Source organism: Hyla sarda, chromosome 7 (genome assembly GCF_029499605.1).
Source record: "Hyla sarda isolate aHylSar1 chromosome 7, aHylSar1.hap1, whole genome shotgun sequence".
NCBI lineage: Eukaryota > Metazoa > Chordata > Amphibia > Anura > Hylidae > Hyla > Hyla sarda.
The window spans coordinates 109,146,636-109,163,367 of NC_079195.1; the positions used below are offsets into that span (position 1 = coordinate 109,146,636).

The 16,732-nt window shown below is 41.1% G+C and overlaps 1 protein-coding gene across 7 annotated transcripts in view; it reads right to left on the reverse strand.

Annotated features, from left to right (window-relative positions):
- LOC130282304 (uncharacterized) overlaps positions 1 to 16,732 on the reverse strand; it is a 274,576-nt gene that overhangs the window by 13,674 nt on the left and 244,170 nt on the right. For all 7 annotated transcript variants that reach the window (XM_056530397.1, XM_056530398.1, XM_056530400.1 and 4 more), the window contains 4 exons: positions 6,641 to 6,720; positions 5,587 to 6,414; positions 2,592 to 2,772; positions 85 to 232 (listed from right to left, as the gene is read on the reverse strand). In XM_056530397.1, coding sequence (XP_056386372.1) covers positions 85 to 232; positions 2,592 to 2,772; positions 5,587 to 6,414; positions 6,641 to 6,720 — 1,237 coding nt within the window. The remainder of the gene's footprint in view (positions 1 to 84; positions 233 to 2,591; positions 2,773 to 5,586; positions 6,415 to 6,640; positions 6,721 to 16,732) is intronic.

The window sequence follows — 16,732 nt, forward strand, 5'->3', positions numbered from 1 at the left end:
TCAGCGTCTGATGCTGCTGTCAGTTTCCCTGTGCCAGGTAAAGCATAAAACCCTGAGATCTGGGCATGAAACCCATTTACCTACCTGTGGTTTGGCCCAATTTGATTTCCTCTGCAGTCCTGTCAATAAGAACATATAAAGACCAAACAACACAGGTGATAGCGATGATGTGAAATGTAACTGAGCACATGATCTTCCTCCGTTCACTCGAGGTCATCTGCAACTTTTCCCACTATAAAGCAATGATTAAAGGTTAGCATGTTTATATATACGTTAGCAAATGTCTCTACATTAAGACGTTCTCTGTGATGGCTGCAGAAATAAAGGTAATCCATTCATATATATGCCTCTAGATGTCTACACAGTGTATTCTTACGGAAATTCAAAGGCTCAGTGTGAACAGACCTTTTTTTGAAAGTTGAACGGATCCGATTTGTGTGGTTTAAAATGTCAAACTTTTATTTAAATGCCATTAAAATACAATTTTTCGTGTATTAAAGAAGGAAACATTGTATTTTAATGGCATTTACATAAAAGTTTAAAGTCTTAAACCATTCAAATTGAATCCGTTCAACTTTCAAAAAGAGGACTGTATTGGTGTCTATGAGCAAGGACACAGGATCTGTGCATAGGCAGCAGTGAGCCTTCTCAAGCATTGAGGTGGATATATTTTCTGTCCGTGTAAGCAGAGTCTTAGGCTATGTTCACAAGGGCTAATGTCCGCATGAAAAATATCTGTGCAGACACTGCCCGGACAGTGGAGCGCCAGCGGAGTCCGCAGAAAGAATAAACAGGTCTATTCTTTCTGCAGACACCGGAAATTGAATTTCCGTGCCAGATATCTGGCATGGAAATTCTGCTATGTGAATAGTGCAGCAGATTCCCATTGGAATCAATAGGACTCTGCTGCTGCGGAATCATCTCCATCGTGTGAACATAGCCTTACAGCCAGAGATGTAACAAGTTCCTAGGTCCCGAAGCAGAACCTATAAGTTAAGTATAAGTTTAGGGCCAATGAGTTTTTTTTCACACTGGTGTCCTTTTTTGTTGCAGTCTCAGGTCCATTTACAACCTCTGCACCCTCCAGTGTTATGTCCCTAGTGAAAGTGTTGTGTTAACATACTGTTGACCTCAAACATAAAGGGGTACTCTGCCCCACAGACATCTTATCCCCTTATCCAAAGCATGTCCCCCGCAATCTCGGCTGCAGCACACCAGACATCTGGCGTTGCGGGGCGGAGGCTCGTAACATCACGGTCACACCACGTTTGTGACGTCAAGGCCACGCTCCCTCAATGCAAGTCTATTGGAGGGGGCGTGACGGCCGTCACGCCCCCTCCCATAGACTTGCATTGAGTGGGCGTGGCCCTGATGTCTTGAGCCTCCGCTGCTGTACCCGACACTAATTGTATGCCAGGTGCAGCAGGGAGATCGCCTTTGGATAGGGGATAAGATGTCTAGGGGCGGAGAACCCCTTTAACACTTCCTTATATCTTATCAGAATGACTCCCTTTATTGCTCCTAACTCTTGCTGATTGTATTATTCTCCTCCTATCAACCACCTAACCTCTTAAGGACGCATGGCGTACCTGTGTGCCCTGCACCCACTCCCATGATACAACGCGGGGTCACGCGCTGACCCTGTGTCATATTGGGTCGGTCCTGGCACCTAGCAACGGCTGGGACCCGTAGCTAATACCGGATATCACCGATCGCAGTGATGTCCAGTATTAACCCCTTAGACATGGTGATCAAAGTTGATCGCCGCGTCTAAAATGTTTTTTTTTTAAAATGCTTCATGGCAGCTCAGTCGGGCTGATCGGGATCACTGCAGTAAAACCACAGTGTCCCGATCAGCTGAGGACACACGAGGAGGGGCCCTACCTTCCTCCTTGGCGTCCAATCATCTTGATTACTCCATGCCTGAGATCCAGGCTGGAGCAATCGAGCGCCGATAACACTGATCAATCCTATGCTATTCCATAGCATTGATCAGTGTATCCACTCAGAAGATTGCATGTTATAGTCCCCTATGGGGGCTATAAAAGTGTAAAAAAAATAAATAAAAAAAAGTGTTACTGAATGTGATTTAACCCCTTCCCTAATATAAGTTTGAGTCAACCCCCTTTTCCCATAAAAAAAACAAAAAAACAATGTAAATAAAATAAATATAAACATATGTGGTATCGCCGCGTGCGTAAATGTCCAAACTCTACAAATATATTATTAAATAAACCGCACGGTCAATAGTGTACACACAAAAAATTCCAAAGTCCAAAATAGTGTTTTTTTGGTCACTTTTTATACCATAAAAAAATGAATAAAAGGTAATCAAAAAGTCCCCTCAAAACAGTTGGCACACATTATTAGTGCTTGTAAGTTATTCCTTTTAGCAAAGCCATGCCCACTTTCCAGTACACCACACCCCTTGTTGACTGCTGCAATGTGTGCCAAAAAACACCATTTTTTTTGGCACACATTGCAGCAGATTGTGGTGCAGGAAGTTTTATTCATCTTCCCCAAAGTCTAAAGAAAATTCTATTGCAAGCTTTAGATGAAATAAATACACAGAAGAAATCCATTTCACTCACTTTTCTTAAAGGCTTTAATTTGGTTTCCATAATGAACTCAAACTTGCAAAGTTCACAACACCGAGTATCGGAGCTCTTGATCCATTGCTGGAGGCAAGCCTGGTGCACAAAATGAAGGCTTCCTGTACAGTGACAGGGTGTTATCAGCGGACTTTCATCATCACCTTCACAGTGACATATCCTGAATTAAAGACATCAATAGTAGAACTTTTAATAAGAAAGCATTTGACTTTTTACATTTTTGGATCTTCTGTTTCTACCAAACCCCCCTGAAATTATTTCATGTAATAATGTTGTTTTTTTTTACGGTATTTTAGCTCAGTTTTATTCAAGTAAATGGCACTGTGCTGCAATACCAGGCATGGCCACCATCTAACGTATGGATGTGCCTTGTGACTAAAGAAGAGGATGTAGCATTTCTATTCAATTGATTGGCAGGGTTTAGGGAGTTAGACCCCCAGCAATCTGATATTTAAGGCCTGTCCTAAAGGTAGACCAGCAAAATTGTAGCGACGGAAAACCCCTTTAACATAAAGTAGTTAGACAGTTTCTGTTTTAGTCAATAAATGTATACATGATGTAATTTAGTTTGTGTATAATGAAGGCAGTGTATTTTGTACCTTTGTTTTGATCCTCAAATGTACAGTGCACATTATATATATATAAAATATCTATATCTACAACAAGATTCCTTTACTCTGGCAACAGTCGTACCACATATTAAATATAATATATTCTGTATTACAAACTGGCCACAAAGTGAGAAAAAATCTAATGTAAATCCACTTACATGTTCTACCATACAATATACTATTTTATTATTGTTTATGTTTTTACTTTTAATATTAAATTGTTTCCAACCAGAATTACAATGGATGCCAGATTAAATGAATGTTGTTGCAGCAGCTAAAATGCTAGATCTACATTAACATGTACTCGTCACCCACACTAACAGAAGCTGACGTTCTGAGACACGAAGAAGCGTCTATGAAAATGAAGCAAATCACTTCAATTGAACTAGTGAAACGCTTACTGAATTGGCAAACTACATTTACCAATATACAAAGTCAGGTCTAGAAATGATCTCTGACAATGTTTGAAGGCAACAAATACTCAGATCAGGAGTGGAGAAAAGGAGTAAGCCATTCACATCTAGGATGTAGAAAGAGTTTAAAGGGTCCAAGTAACCTACAACTAATAGGAGAAGTAAATACGATACTAAATACATAAGTGACCATCTTCAGAAAATTGCCCAGCTTGAATTTTCTAGGCTCATTGGTTATCTGGCTGGTAAAAATTCTCCAGTCCTGATGTATACACAACTACTACAAGAGGCCATGCTGTGAGGGAATACTAGTCTTCATATAGACAAATCTACATAAATATTCACGGCACAAACTAAAGATTAAGACATAATCAGAATATCTGCTCTGTTTTAACATTTAATTTATGGGTATTGTTGGCATGAATATTGAAACCCAAACTGAAATGTATGGGATTTCCAGATAATCTAGTTCTAGAGCAGGATTTCTGGCCATTTGTCCTAAGCCAACAAAGAAAATGGGTTTCATGATATCCAAAATGCCAACAATACTGAGTGATATTCAGATAAATCCCAATATATTATTTCTCTAGCGCAACTAACATTTTGTATTCACAACTAGAAGCCTTTCTATAACTAAAGAGATGCAATCCCACCAGAAATTAAAATGGATTATTGACCGCTATGAAATCAATGAACTATGTTATTGTAATGAGAATGTGTTCAATACCTCCAATTATATAGAAAAGTGATATTGTTTAAAGGGTTACTCCACCCCTAGACATCTTATCCCCTATCCAAAGGATAGGGGATAAGATGTCTGATCGCTCCGGAAGCGCTGGAGGGTCTGGCTCGTGACCACGGGGACGGAAGATCGTGACATCACGACTCCGCCCTCGTGTGACATCACGCCCCACCCTCTCAATGCAAGTCTATGGGAGGGGGCGTGACAGCCATCACGCCCCCTCCCATAGACTTGCATTGAGGGGGCAGGGCGTTACGTCACACGGGGGCAGAGTCGTGATGTCACGATCTTCCGTCCCCGTGGTCGGGAGCCAGACCCTCCAGCGCTTCCGGAGCAGTAACAGGTGGGTGCTGCGTGCTATATTGCAGGGCTCCCCAGTAGCTCCTTTGGATAGGGGATAAGATGTCTAGGGGTGGAGTACCCCTTTAATAAAATGTTTCAAAATGTCTTGCATGGCATAATGCTTCTAAGGCTGGGTTCATACACAGTATTTTGATCAGTATGTTTAGCTGAAACCAAGAGTACAACGGATACAGAGAAAACAATACTGAAAAGATTTGCACCCTTTTCTGTGTTTGTGCCAACCCAGCTTCAAAAGCAATATGGACCTGCACTGTCCATACTCCAGCAGCTCTGTCTCCAAGGCTCCTGTATCTAGTTAGTGTGTCAGCGCTATAAAATAACATTGCGTTCTAGAGCAGAGGCTCCCCTACTGAATATGGGAGCCTAGGAAACACAGCAGGATGCATATATCAGAGCAGCACGCAGCATGGATCAGCATCGGTTGTGATGCTATTTGGAAGCAGAATCTGCTCTGCAAGATACTTCGAAAAAGGATTACTGTGCACACCTCTGCACTATAATCATGTCTCTATATAATGTGAGGTCCACTTTAAGCATAGTCATATTTTAGTTACTTGAAACCAATCTAAATTGTTAGACAAGTCTTTGCTTAACTGCGTATAATAAAACATAACATTATGGCAATGGAAATATCACTCCACCAAATATCAACCATGTTCCTGTTTACAAAAACTGACGGATAAAACTTTCGACTTGTCAAAGCCAGACTGCTAATTTTGACATTTTTAAAAGCCACCAGGTGGTAAAATGTGATTTACTCGCTATAGCGGTCAATGATTCATTGTAAAATTGTGCGATTGCATCTCAGAAAAGAAGGTGGAGGGTGGTTCTTTTTTTAAACCAACCTGCAAGCATCCCCAGATGCAGACACAGGGGAAGCGGGGGGATTTTTTTTGGAAGGGGAAGGACATTCAAGGTCACTATCCTCCACTGAACATAGAGGAGCCCTTAAATCCTTTAGATCTTCTTTGACAGTGGCATTGTCCTCAAATACATCATCGTCGCCCATGTCGTCAGAGCAAAAATCAGTGCTTCCCAAAAGCATACTAGAAGATGTGCCCGCATGAAGACTTCTAGAGTAGCCATCAAGCTCTTGGAACCTGTTCAGGCTATGGACACTTGAGCTTGGTGAAAAAGAAAATATATAGTGGAGCAAGGTTTTGCTTTTTGAAGAATCACTGTCTGCCTTATCATCGATAATAGGTATACATACAGATCCAAGACTAGTGTCCAGATATGGAATTTTGAGTGGCTTGGGTGAGAGAGATGGACCATGTACCCCATTACAGTTTTTCATTGAAATGGTATTAGTAAATTCAGCTCCATTTTTTTGAAATTGGAATTTATTGTTTGCAAAAAAATGTTCTTCGGCTGTATGTAGTTTTCCTTCTGAGCTAGTTCTTTCCACAAACTCACAGGTCCCAGATGACGCTGCAGTCTTTTGGTCCACATCATTCAGTGACTTCGAGAATGGGAGAGAAGACTTAGCTTTAGGGGGCTTCACAATGTTGCTATAGGTTTTTGTATCTGCATGTTCCATAGAAAAGCCATCTTGACAAATAATGGTTACGGTGGCCCCTGATGTCCTAGAACTCTGGCATTTGGGATTTTTCAACACAACAGCAGACTGCAATGGACTTTGATGACAACATTCAGAAAATACAGCACTGGAACTGCATGCAGAACAGTGAAAAAAGCATAGAAAGTAAAAAAAGAATGACAAGAGAAGACAATCATTGTGATAAATTAAGAGTAAACAATACAGAGACAACATGGGGTGGAACAAGGCAGAACATACAAAACATGTACACAAAATATATGACCAAAGTCTATGGACTGAGTACATTTAATCTTTATATACATTTTTATATAAATGATGAACATAAAACCGGTTAATACCTGCAGATATCTTGGCTGGATGGTGTCACTGATGTCCGTGGAAAGCTATTTGGTGCAGTAACTGAAGTCGGACTTCCTGCCTGAAGGATAGAAAACACTAGCCTTAGTTGCAGCATCATAAATTAAACTTATGTGGCCTTAATCGAAAAAAGGAAACAAACAACAATTTTTTTACTGATAACAAACAATTGTTAGGGATCAACCAGTCAATTTAATGCATTAAATGGGCACTCTCATTAAAACTAATTTCTGCTATTGCACTCCTTATGGTAAATAAAAAATCTTTCTTATGTACTTTATTTTAAAAAAATGAAGTTTTCTATGTTTTATTTATGTTTAAAAAAGCTGCCACTAGGTGTCTCCCTACTTGTCCAGAGTAAATCCCTCCCCCCCATCTCTTGCACAGACCCTGAACTCCTGCTGGCCTGGCAGAGGTCCAAGATCAGGAAATACTGAGAGGGGGGGGGGGGGGGGTGTGCAGGCTTATCCAATCATAGCTCATCTCACACTGAACTGCTCTGGGCTGTGTGTAGCAGAGTGAGGGAGGAAGTTCTCCCCTGTATGTCTTCAGATAATGTCACACCTGCTGGGTAATGCCCCTTTCTAGTCTGTGAACCTGACTGAGACTGAGCAGAAAATACAGAGCAATATCAAAAACTAAACACATAATAAAAATAAAGGCGGGGTGGTTAATTAAGATGGGGGCAGCGGACTGGGAGGATTGGCGGCCAGCTTGAATACCCCCCACACATGTACCATCCCGCTCCCCTGTTTGTAATCCTGCAATGACGATGCCAATGAAATAAAGAAGTCCCTGCTCCACATACTGGGTGAGTGCTCCGCATCTTTTCTTGGTTATCATACTCTTTAAAACAGATTACTAGATGGTCAACACTGCAGGCCACTATAGTCCAAATGTTAACCCTGCTGTTGGTGCAGTAAAGCTATTCATAAAGATTTGGTGAGTGCCGCTGACTATTCTGAATTATTTGACTCATTACAGTCTCTTTTAACGTTAGAAGACAAGAAGATTAAGCAAGAGTGACTCACAAGTATATGTTAATGGGTTGTCATGGCAACATGGATTTAGTGAAGGTAGGAGTGCGTAACATTTTCCTTTTTTCATGACTCTGGACTGAAGATTTTCTCCAGCATTCACCAATATTGAATTATTCAGAATGTACTAAATTACTTTAATGTCAAGTTTTAGATTATTTTCTGCAGATCAACTTGTTTTACAGAACACTGCTCAAAATATATATTTCTTCAGAAACACAATTGAATATACCTATGTCTGTTATGTGGAGTTCAATAGAACTATCCACAGAACTTGCAATTTTCCTATTGCCTGAATTTATAAAGGTTAGTATTGATCTTACTGCAAGCAATTGATGTCACTGTATCTAATGGTCCTATGAATAAAATTGTTAGGGGTCTTGCTGCAACTAGCCTAATACTTTTCAATCCACATCCTGAAATACTTTGATAGAATAATTAAAGCTGATGAGGGCCACAATGGTTGGGGGGTTATTGTGGGTGATGGGCCTCAAAGGGGTACTCTGGTAACTAAAACGTATCTGTTCTGATGTGTCTGATCGCTCAGCCGGTGATTGGCTAAGGGAATTGTCACTCCGGTGTGTCTCAGAGTGGGGGCCGCTCTGCTCCGAGGGAACAAGTGAGTAGCCAGGCCCCTTTCTGGAGATTGGTAGGATCCCCTGCAATCAAACACATCCCCTTTCCTGTGGACAGGGGATAAATGTAGTTCCCCAGACTTACCCTTCAAGTACCGTATTTTTCGCCGTATAAGACCCACTTTTTCTTCCCCAAAACTGGGGGGGAAAAGTTGATGTGTCTTATGCGGCGAATACACACCTATCGGGTCGGTCCCGGCGGCCATCAACGGCCGGGACCCGCGGCTAATACAGGACATCACCGATCGCGGTGATGCCCTGTATTAACCCTTCAGACGCGGCGATCAATGCTGACCGCCACGTCTGGAGCGAAAGTGACAGTAACCCGGCTGCTCAGTCAGGCTGTTCGGGAACGCCGCGGGGAAATCACGGCATCCCGAACAGCTTACAGGACACCGGGAGGGACCTTATCTGCCTCCTCAGTGTCTGCTCCGTGCCGGGGTCCCTTGCATGGCGGCGCTCTCCTTCGACGTCATCACGTCGTCGTGCACGCCGTCCCGTCATCCAATAGGAGCGGCGTGCATGGCGACGTGATGACGGCGACGGAGAGCGTGGATCCCGGGGAAGAAGATGTCCGGACACCCCGGGGACGCGGTGACAGCGATGGAGCGACATCCAGGGCAGCGGTGACGGGTCCAGAGCGGCAGGGACACGTGAGTATTACCTCCTATCCAGTGGTCTTCAACCTGTGGACCTCCAGATGTTGCACAACTACAACACCCAGCATGCCCGGACAGCCAATGGCTGCCCGGGCATGCTGGGAGTTATAGTTTTGCAACATCTGGAGGTCCGCAGGTTGAAGATCACTGTTGAGTGCAGAATCTTTTTTTTCTAGATTTTGCACCTTTAAAATTGGGTGCGTCTTATATGCCGGTGCGTCCTATAGGGCGAAAAATACGGTACATCTTTATTCCAGCTTTGACAAGTGAATGTTTACTCAATGTGTGATAGATAATTATGCTACAATATTAAAGTAGCTGGATTGGTACAAGGTACTGAGTAACATATAACTTTGTGGGATCTGACAAGTACTTCTTGAGTTTAACAACAATTTTTTTTTAGAGGGAAACTTTCATTTATTTTACCTACAATGCAACTCATTTCATTGTACTTGCTGAACATTTCCTCAAGCATAACTTGATACACATTAGATGGTCTTCTGTAGCATGTATGTCCTGCTGCAAACCAGTCCAAAGCTAAGTTTGCAGGACAAAGCTAGGCTACTATACCAAAAACACAATAAAACCCATTACGGTATATATATATATATATATATATATATATATATATATATATATATATATACATACACACACACACAAACACACAATAGACACATCACAGGACTTGGTTTATAGTGACAAATATTTCTATTAAATGGGTACTCCACTGGCAACCCAATACAAGTCAACGGGAGGGGGCGTGAAAGCCGTCACACCCCATCCCATAGACCCGCACTGAGGGGGCACGGCCATGATGCCATGAAAGGCGTGGCTGACCCCCGCAGCACAAAAACAGCGCTCGGAACACTCATCAAGCTGTCATCCCGAACATGTAAAACGTAACCTACCCATTGGGGAATTTGTACGAGCAAGACGTGCATCGTCTGAACAACACACATACAGGGAGACATGCAAGGATATTAGAAAACGCCTATCTACTAGAGGGTATCAACCATACATCATAAATAGAGCAGAAAACATTGTTAATTCAAAACCGGTTAACCACTATCTTTGTGATAGACAACATATTCAATCTAAAACTAAATCGCTTCCCACCTTTACCACACCATTTTCCAGACAATTTCAAGATATCAAACGTATTATACTCAAACACTTACCAGTATTACATCTTGATAAAACCATGTCTGATATTGTACGGCAAGGTGTTCGGATAGTACCCCGCAAAGCACGTTCACTGCATAATCAACTTTCTCCCAGCGATTTTAGTACAGCTCCCCACACTGATACATGGCTCACATGTAAAGGCAGTTACAAATGTAGCCACCCAAGATGTACTGTCTGCCAATACATGCCCAATACTGACAAATTTCATTCATGTACCACAGGACAGGAATTTCTAGCAAAAAGTTTCATCAATTGTCAAACACATCATGTTGTTTATACTATCATTTGCATACCCTGTAACCTTCAATACATAGGATGTACGAGTAGAAAACTCAAAGTTAGGATCAAAGAACACTTACACATACCCGACAGTAACAGAATTGGCAGTAGATCTGTGTCAGGTTTCACTAAACACATTATCGATCATCATGCAGGCATTGTTCCGAACATTTCAGTGACAGGTATAGAAAGAGTACGCCCGCCCAGAAGAGGTGGAGATTGGAGTAAAGCCGTGTTCAGACGAGAGGCTTTTTGGATACTGTGTTTAGACACGCGCTTCCCGTCTGGACTTAATTATAGACATGACTTAAGTTATATATATTAATCATTTGAACATGATATAGTTTTTGTCTAATTTACTATCTATTTCAGTTGTTCACTCCATTACGGGTTTTCTCCATCCTCCCAGCTCCACATTTTCCAATAACCCTATGTGATGTCACCGGTTACCACAGTATTTAAGATGCATCTTTTGTCCATTATACTTACCATGATTAAGACTTGTTAACAGGTCGAAACGCGTTGGTTGCGTTTCGTTTGTTCTTATCCACATTATGTTCTAGTTTGGTTTTTAATATTTTCCAATAAAGCCAGTATTTTATCCAGTTTGGGAGCCGGATGCTACTTTCTCCTTTGCCTAATTGCCGCACCTGGGAACACGGCCCTTGCTTCACTCCGAGTCTTCCAACTGGAGAGGTGTGTTACCATATACATGATCTGGGTCTGAGAACTACAACGGTGAGCTGAATCTTTCTATATTTCCCTGTGTTATCTACGTCTTCCGTGTTGGATTCGTGCTAGCCGTATCTCTATTATAACCATTCCAGTGTCATATTACCCGGTTGTGCAATATATATATGAACGTTGGTAACCACTTACATCTATCAATATAATATAATCATATCCAAACTATGTCGATACAAACGAATGATATGGATGCATCTGAACCTGCAATATCCACAATACCGACTATACCTGACTTCTCCACACTAAACAGTACTCTACATCAAGCCAGAGTGGCAAATGTTTTTTCTGGGGAAGAAAACGCCACGTGCGTCTTTGATCTTAAAAGACTCATGTGGGATCTTGAAACTTTGAAATCACAACAATTAAGGGTATGGTGGGATGCCACCACTCTGTCTCAATACATAGATAAGTGCATGATCCCGAGAGGGTTACGCATTCGAAAAAAATCTACTATTATATATGATGATGACTTCTCTAAGAGGTGGAATGAAGCCCTCACCAGGTGTTCAACAGAATTAATGAAACTCATAGTAGAAAAGGAAGAACTCAAACTTGCTGATCTTGAGTCCAGCATCAATAAGATCATGGTATCCATGGAACCATACAAAAATGAGGTGGATTTTGAAGCCCTCCAGAACAAAATGAATGAACACCTACAAAAGCTAGAAGACACGGTTACAAATATCAAAAAGGTGAAATTTAACCGCGATCTGAAGGATTATTCCACCAATACGGTATATGACTGGCACATCAAAAGACAATCCAGACCCAGATCAATACTGAGAAATCCTCACTCCCAGAACACCTCACATTATAATAAAAAGAACGTCAGTTTTAGTTCATCTGAAAATGAGGCAACAGATTATGGAACGGAGAGTGAAGGAGAGGCATATGATAATCATAATGGGCCCATGAGAGGAAATGTTTCCCAGCAGCAACAACCGGCAAAAAACGGGAAACCGCAACCACCACCAACAAACACGAAAACGCAACATGTGAACAGGGATTATACACAAAATACAAGAGGAGACGCAGGAGGCACCCGGCAGGGAGGAAACACAAGAACCATATACAAAAGAGTGAACAAGTATCAACAGAAATACAAGTAACCAACTCTTCAGTAATTAATTTGTCTGCACAAATTTTGAGCCAAGCACAGATTGAGGTTTTGGAGAAGGGTTTAAGTTTTGTACCATCGTGCAATTTTGATTTTTATAGTACTTTGTTGGATGTCAACAAGTTTGTACGTCTCCTTACAGTAAAGAAACATTTTTTTGCAGAGGACAATACTGAAACACCTGACAATTCGGGAACCGCGGATCCCTTAAATAATGTGGGACAAGAAGGTCTACCCCTATATAGTAACTTTCAAGAACATGTAAACACACAAATTCTGACGGACCTACAACTGGAAGCAAATTTATGCATTAACACCATTGAAAATACGTTTAATTCTTTTTCAACCAAAAATCCTGATTTCTACCCAATCCAATCCCGGTCAGAGGGCATGGACATTTTTCAAACCAGAGTAGAAGAAGACCTCAAAAAATTGTATCAACAAACATCTAGTATTAAACATCATAACCTCACATTTCAACAACGTCAAGCCCTTAAAGAATTATCTAATAATAAACTACTTACTATACGTCAATCCGACAAAGGAGGCTCCGTTGCAGTGTTAGATTCTTCACTCTATAACAAATTGGTGCTGAACATGTTAAATGATACACACACCTATCGACGTTTGACACACGATCCAACCAATACCATCAAGAGTAAACTATCACGGTTGGTAGAAGAAGGTGCAGCACTGTCCATTATCACTAAGAGGCAAGCAGATTATCTTGTACCTCCGTTCACGAAGTGTCCGGTGTTCCATGCTTTACCCAAGCTACACAAAGACAAGTTTCCTCCGCCTTTGAGGCCCATAGTTGCGGGCATAGATTCTCTCCTAGAACGACTTAGTGCATGGCTGGACGGGATGCTACAGCCATTGGTATCCAGGACAAAGGGATTCATTAAGGACACTAAGAGCCTACTACAAGCCATGAGACTCCGTGAATGGACCAATGAAGACAGTTGGATGTCTTGTGACATCACTGCTCTCTATACATGCATCCCTCATGATCGAGCAATAGAAGCCATATCCTATCATCTTAAGAAGTACAGTACCTATGGATCAACTCTGCAACAGTTTATATTGGACGTTTTACATTTTTTGCTACATCACAATTTTTTCAGTTTTGATTCTGTTTTTTATTTACAGGTTACCGGTTGCCCGATGGGCTCGAAGTTTTCCCCCTCGTTAGCCAATCTATACATGGCATATTGGGAGGAGGTCGTCCTGTTCTCCCATGCCAACCCACTCATTCACCTCGTGGGTTGGTATGGGAGATACATTGACGACCTTCTCCTGATTTGGAGGGGGACCCCTGAACAAGGGGAGGATTTTTTCAAATTTTTGAATAATAATGATCTGTCACTAGTTTTTACGGGCAGCATCTCAGCTAGTCAAACAAATTTTCTAGACATTACTCTGAGAGGTGATTGTACATCAAATGTTATTCACACTAAATTATTCCGTAAAACCTGTGCAGGCAACAGTTTACTCCACTCATCAAGCTGTCATCCCGAACATGTAAAACGTAACCTACCCATTGGGGAATTTGTACGAGCAAGACGTGCATCGTCTGAACAACACACATACAGGGAGACATGCAAGGATATTAGAAAACGCCTATCTACTAGAGGGTATCAACCATACATCATAAATAGAGCAGAAAACATTGTTAATTCAAAACCGGTTAACCACTATCTTTGTGATAGACAACATATTCAATCTAAAACTAAATCGCTTCCCACCTTTACCACACCATTTTCCAGACAATTTCAAGATATCAAACGTATTATACTCAAACACTTACCAGTATTACATCTTGATAAAACCATGTCTGATATTGTACGGCAAGGTGTTCGGATAGTACCCCGCAAAGCACGTTCACTGCATAATCAACTTTCTCCCAGCGATTTTAGTACAGCTCCCCACACTGATACATGGCTCACATGTAAAGGCAGTTACAAATGTAGCCACCCAAGATGTACTGTCTGCCAATACATGCCCAATACTGACAAATTTCATTCATGTACCACAGGACAGGAATTTCTAGCAAAAAGTTTCATCAATTGTCAAACACATCATGTTGTTTATACTATCATTTGCATACCCTGTAACCTTCAATACATAGGATGTACGAGTAGAAAACTCAAAGTTAGGATCAAAGAACACTTACACATACCCGACAGTAACAGAATTGGCAGTAGATCTGTGTCAGGTTTCACTAAACACATTATCGATCATCATGCAGGCATTGTTCCGAACATTTCAGTGACAGGTATAGAAAGAGTACGCCCGCCCAGAAGAGGTGGAGATTGGAGTAAAGCCGTGTTCAGACGAGAGGCTTTTTGGATACTGTGTTTAGACACGCGCTTCCCGTCTGGACTTAATTATAGACATGACTTAAGTTATATATATTAATCATTTGAACATGATATAGTTTTTGTCTAATTTACTATCTATTTCAGTTGTTCACTCCATTACGGGTTTTCTCCATCCTCCCAGCTCCACATTTTCCAATAACCCTATGTGATGTCACCGGTTACCACAGTATTTAAGATGCATCTTTTGTCCATTATACTTACCATGATTAAGACTTGTTAACAGGTCGAAACGCGTTGGTTGCGTTTCGTTTGTTCTTATCCACATTATGTTCTAGTTTGGTTTTTAATATTTTCCAATAAAGCCAGTATTTTATCCAGTTTGGGAGCCGGATGCTACTTTCTCCTTTGCCTAATTGCTCGGAACACACACCTCCAAACGCTGGCCAGTGGAGTGACCCTTTAACCCATTATGGACCCTTTAACCCATATGAAAGTGTTTTTCACTTTTTGCATTTTCGTTTTTTCCTCCTTACCTTTTAAAAATCCTAACCCTTTCAATTTTCCACCTAAAAAATCCATATTATCGCTTTTTTTTTGCGCCACCAATTGTACTTTAAAGTGACAGTCATTTAACCCAAAAATCCACAGCAAAAAGGGAAAAAAAAAACATTGTGCGACAAAATTGAAGAAAAAACACAATTTTGTAACTTTTGGGGGCTTCCGTTTCTACGCAGTGCATTCTTCGGTAAAAATGACACCTTATCTTTATTCTGTAGGTCCATATAGTTAAAATGATATCCTACTTATATAGGTTTTATTTTGTCATACTTCTGGAAAAAATCATAACTACATGCAGGAAAATGCATACGTTTAAAAATGTCCTCTTCTGACCCCTATAACCTTTTTACTTTTCCGCATATGGGGATGTTTGAGAGCTCATTTTTTGCGCCGTGATCTGAAGTTTTTACCGGTACCATTTTTGTTTTGATGGGACTTTTTGATTGCTTTTTATACATTTTTTAATGGTATAAAAAGTGACCAAAATACGCTATTTTGGAATTTACATGTATGCCATTGACCGTGCGGTTTAATTAACAATATATTTTTATATTTGACATTTACGCACGTGGCGATACAACATATGTTTATATTTATTTTTATTTACATAATTATTTCTTTTAATGGGAAAAGGGGGGTGATTCTGACTTATTAGGGAAGGGGTTAAATCACATTTATTAACCCCTTTTTTCACTTTTTTTTTGCAGTACTATAGCCCCCATAGAGGACTATAACATTGCACACACTGATCACTTACACTGTTCATTGCCATGCATTAACATGGCATTGATCAGTGTTTTCGCCACGCAACTGCTCCTGCCTGGATCTCAGGCACGGAGCAGTCATTCTGCGATCGGACACCAGGAGGCAGGTAGGGATCCTCCAGGTGTCCTGCAAGCTGTTCGGGACGCCACAATTTCACAGCGGCGCTCCCGAAAAGCCTGACTGAGCTGCCGGGATGCTTTCGGTTTCATTTCAGACACGGCAGTCAAGTTTGATTGCCGCGTCTGAAGGGTTAATACCGGGCATCACCGTTATCAGTGATGTCCATTATTAGCCGCAGGTCCCGGTTGTTGCGTTATATTGCGAGAGCCGGCGCAGGACGTAAATATACGTCCTGCGTCAATAAGGAGTTAAAGGTTTTCATAGGTTCCAGATGAAAATGTGTTTACTCATTTGTTTTGTCAGACTGCCTTGGTTTATCTGCAATAATTTTTTTTTTATATGGATCACTCTTTAGATATATGGGTGTATATGTTTTTCATGTTTGACATGGTCTTGAGATTAACAATTTATACCATCCACCGGACATTTTCTGGATTCCAAATAAAGTTGCAAGAACCTTTTAAATTTTCCCTGGAGTGCTGGATCTTCTCTTTCCTATATTGGAAGTTTTCCTATCTGACAGGTACGGTTTAAGATGGAGGGGGGCTAATTGTACAAGGGGATTAAGATGGTGGGGAAATAATGGCACAAGGGGTTGCTGTTATGCAGGCGTACGCAGCAACTTATTTATATTTAATATAAGGCTT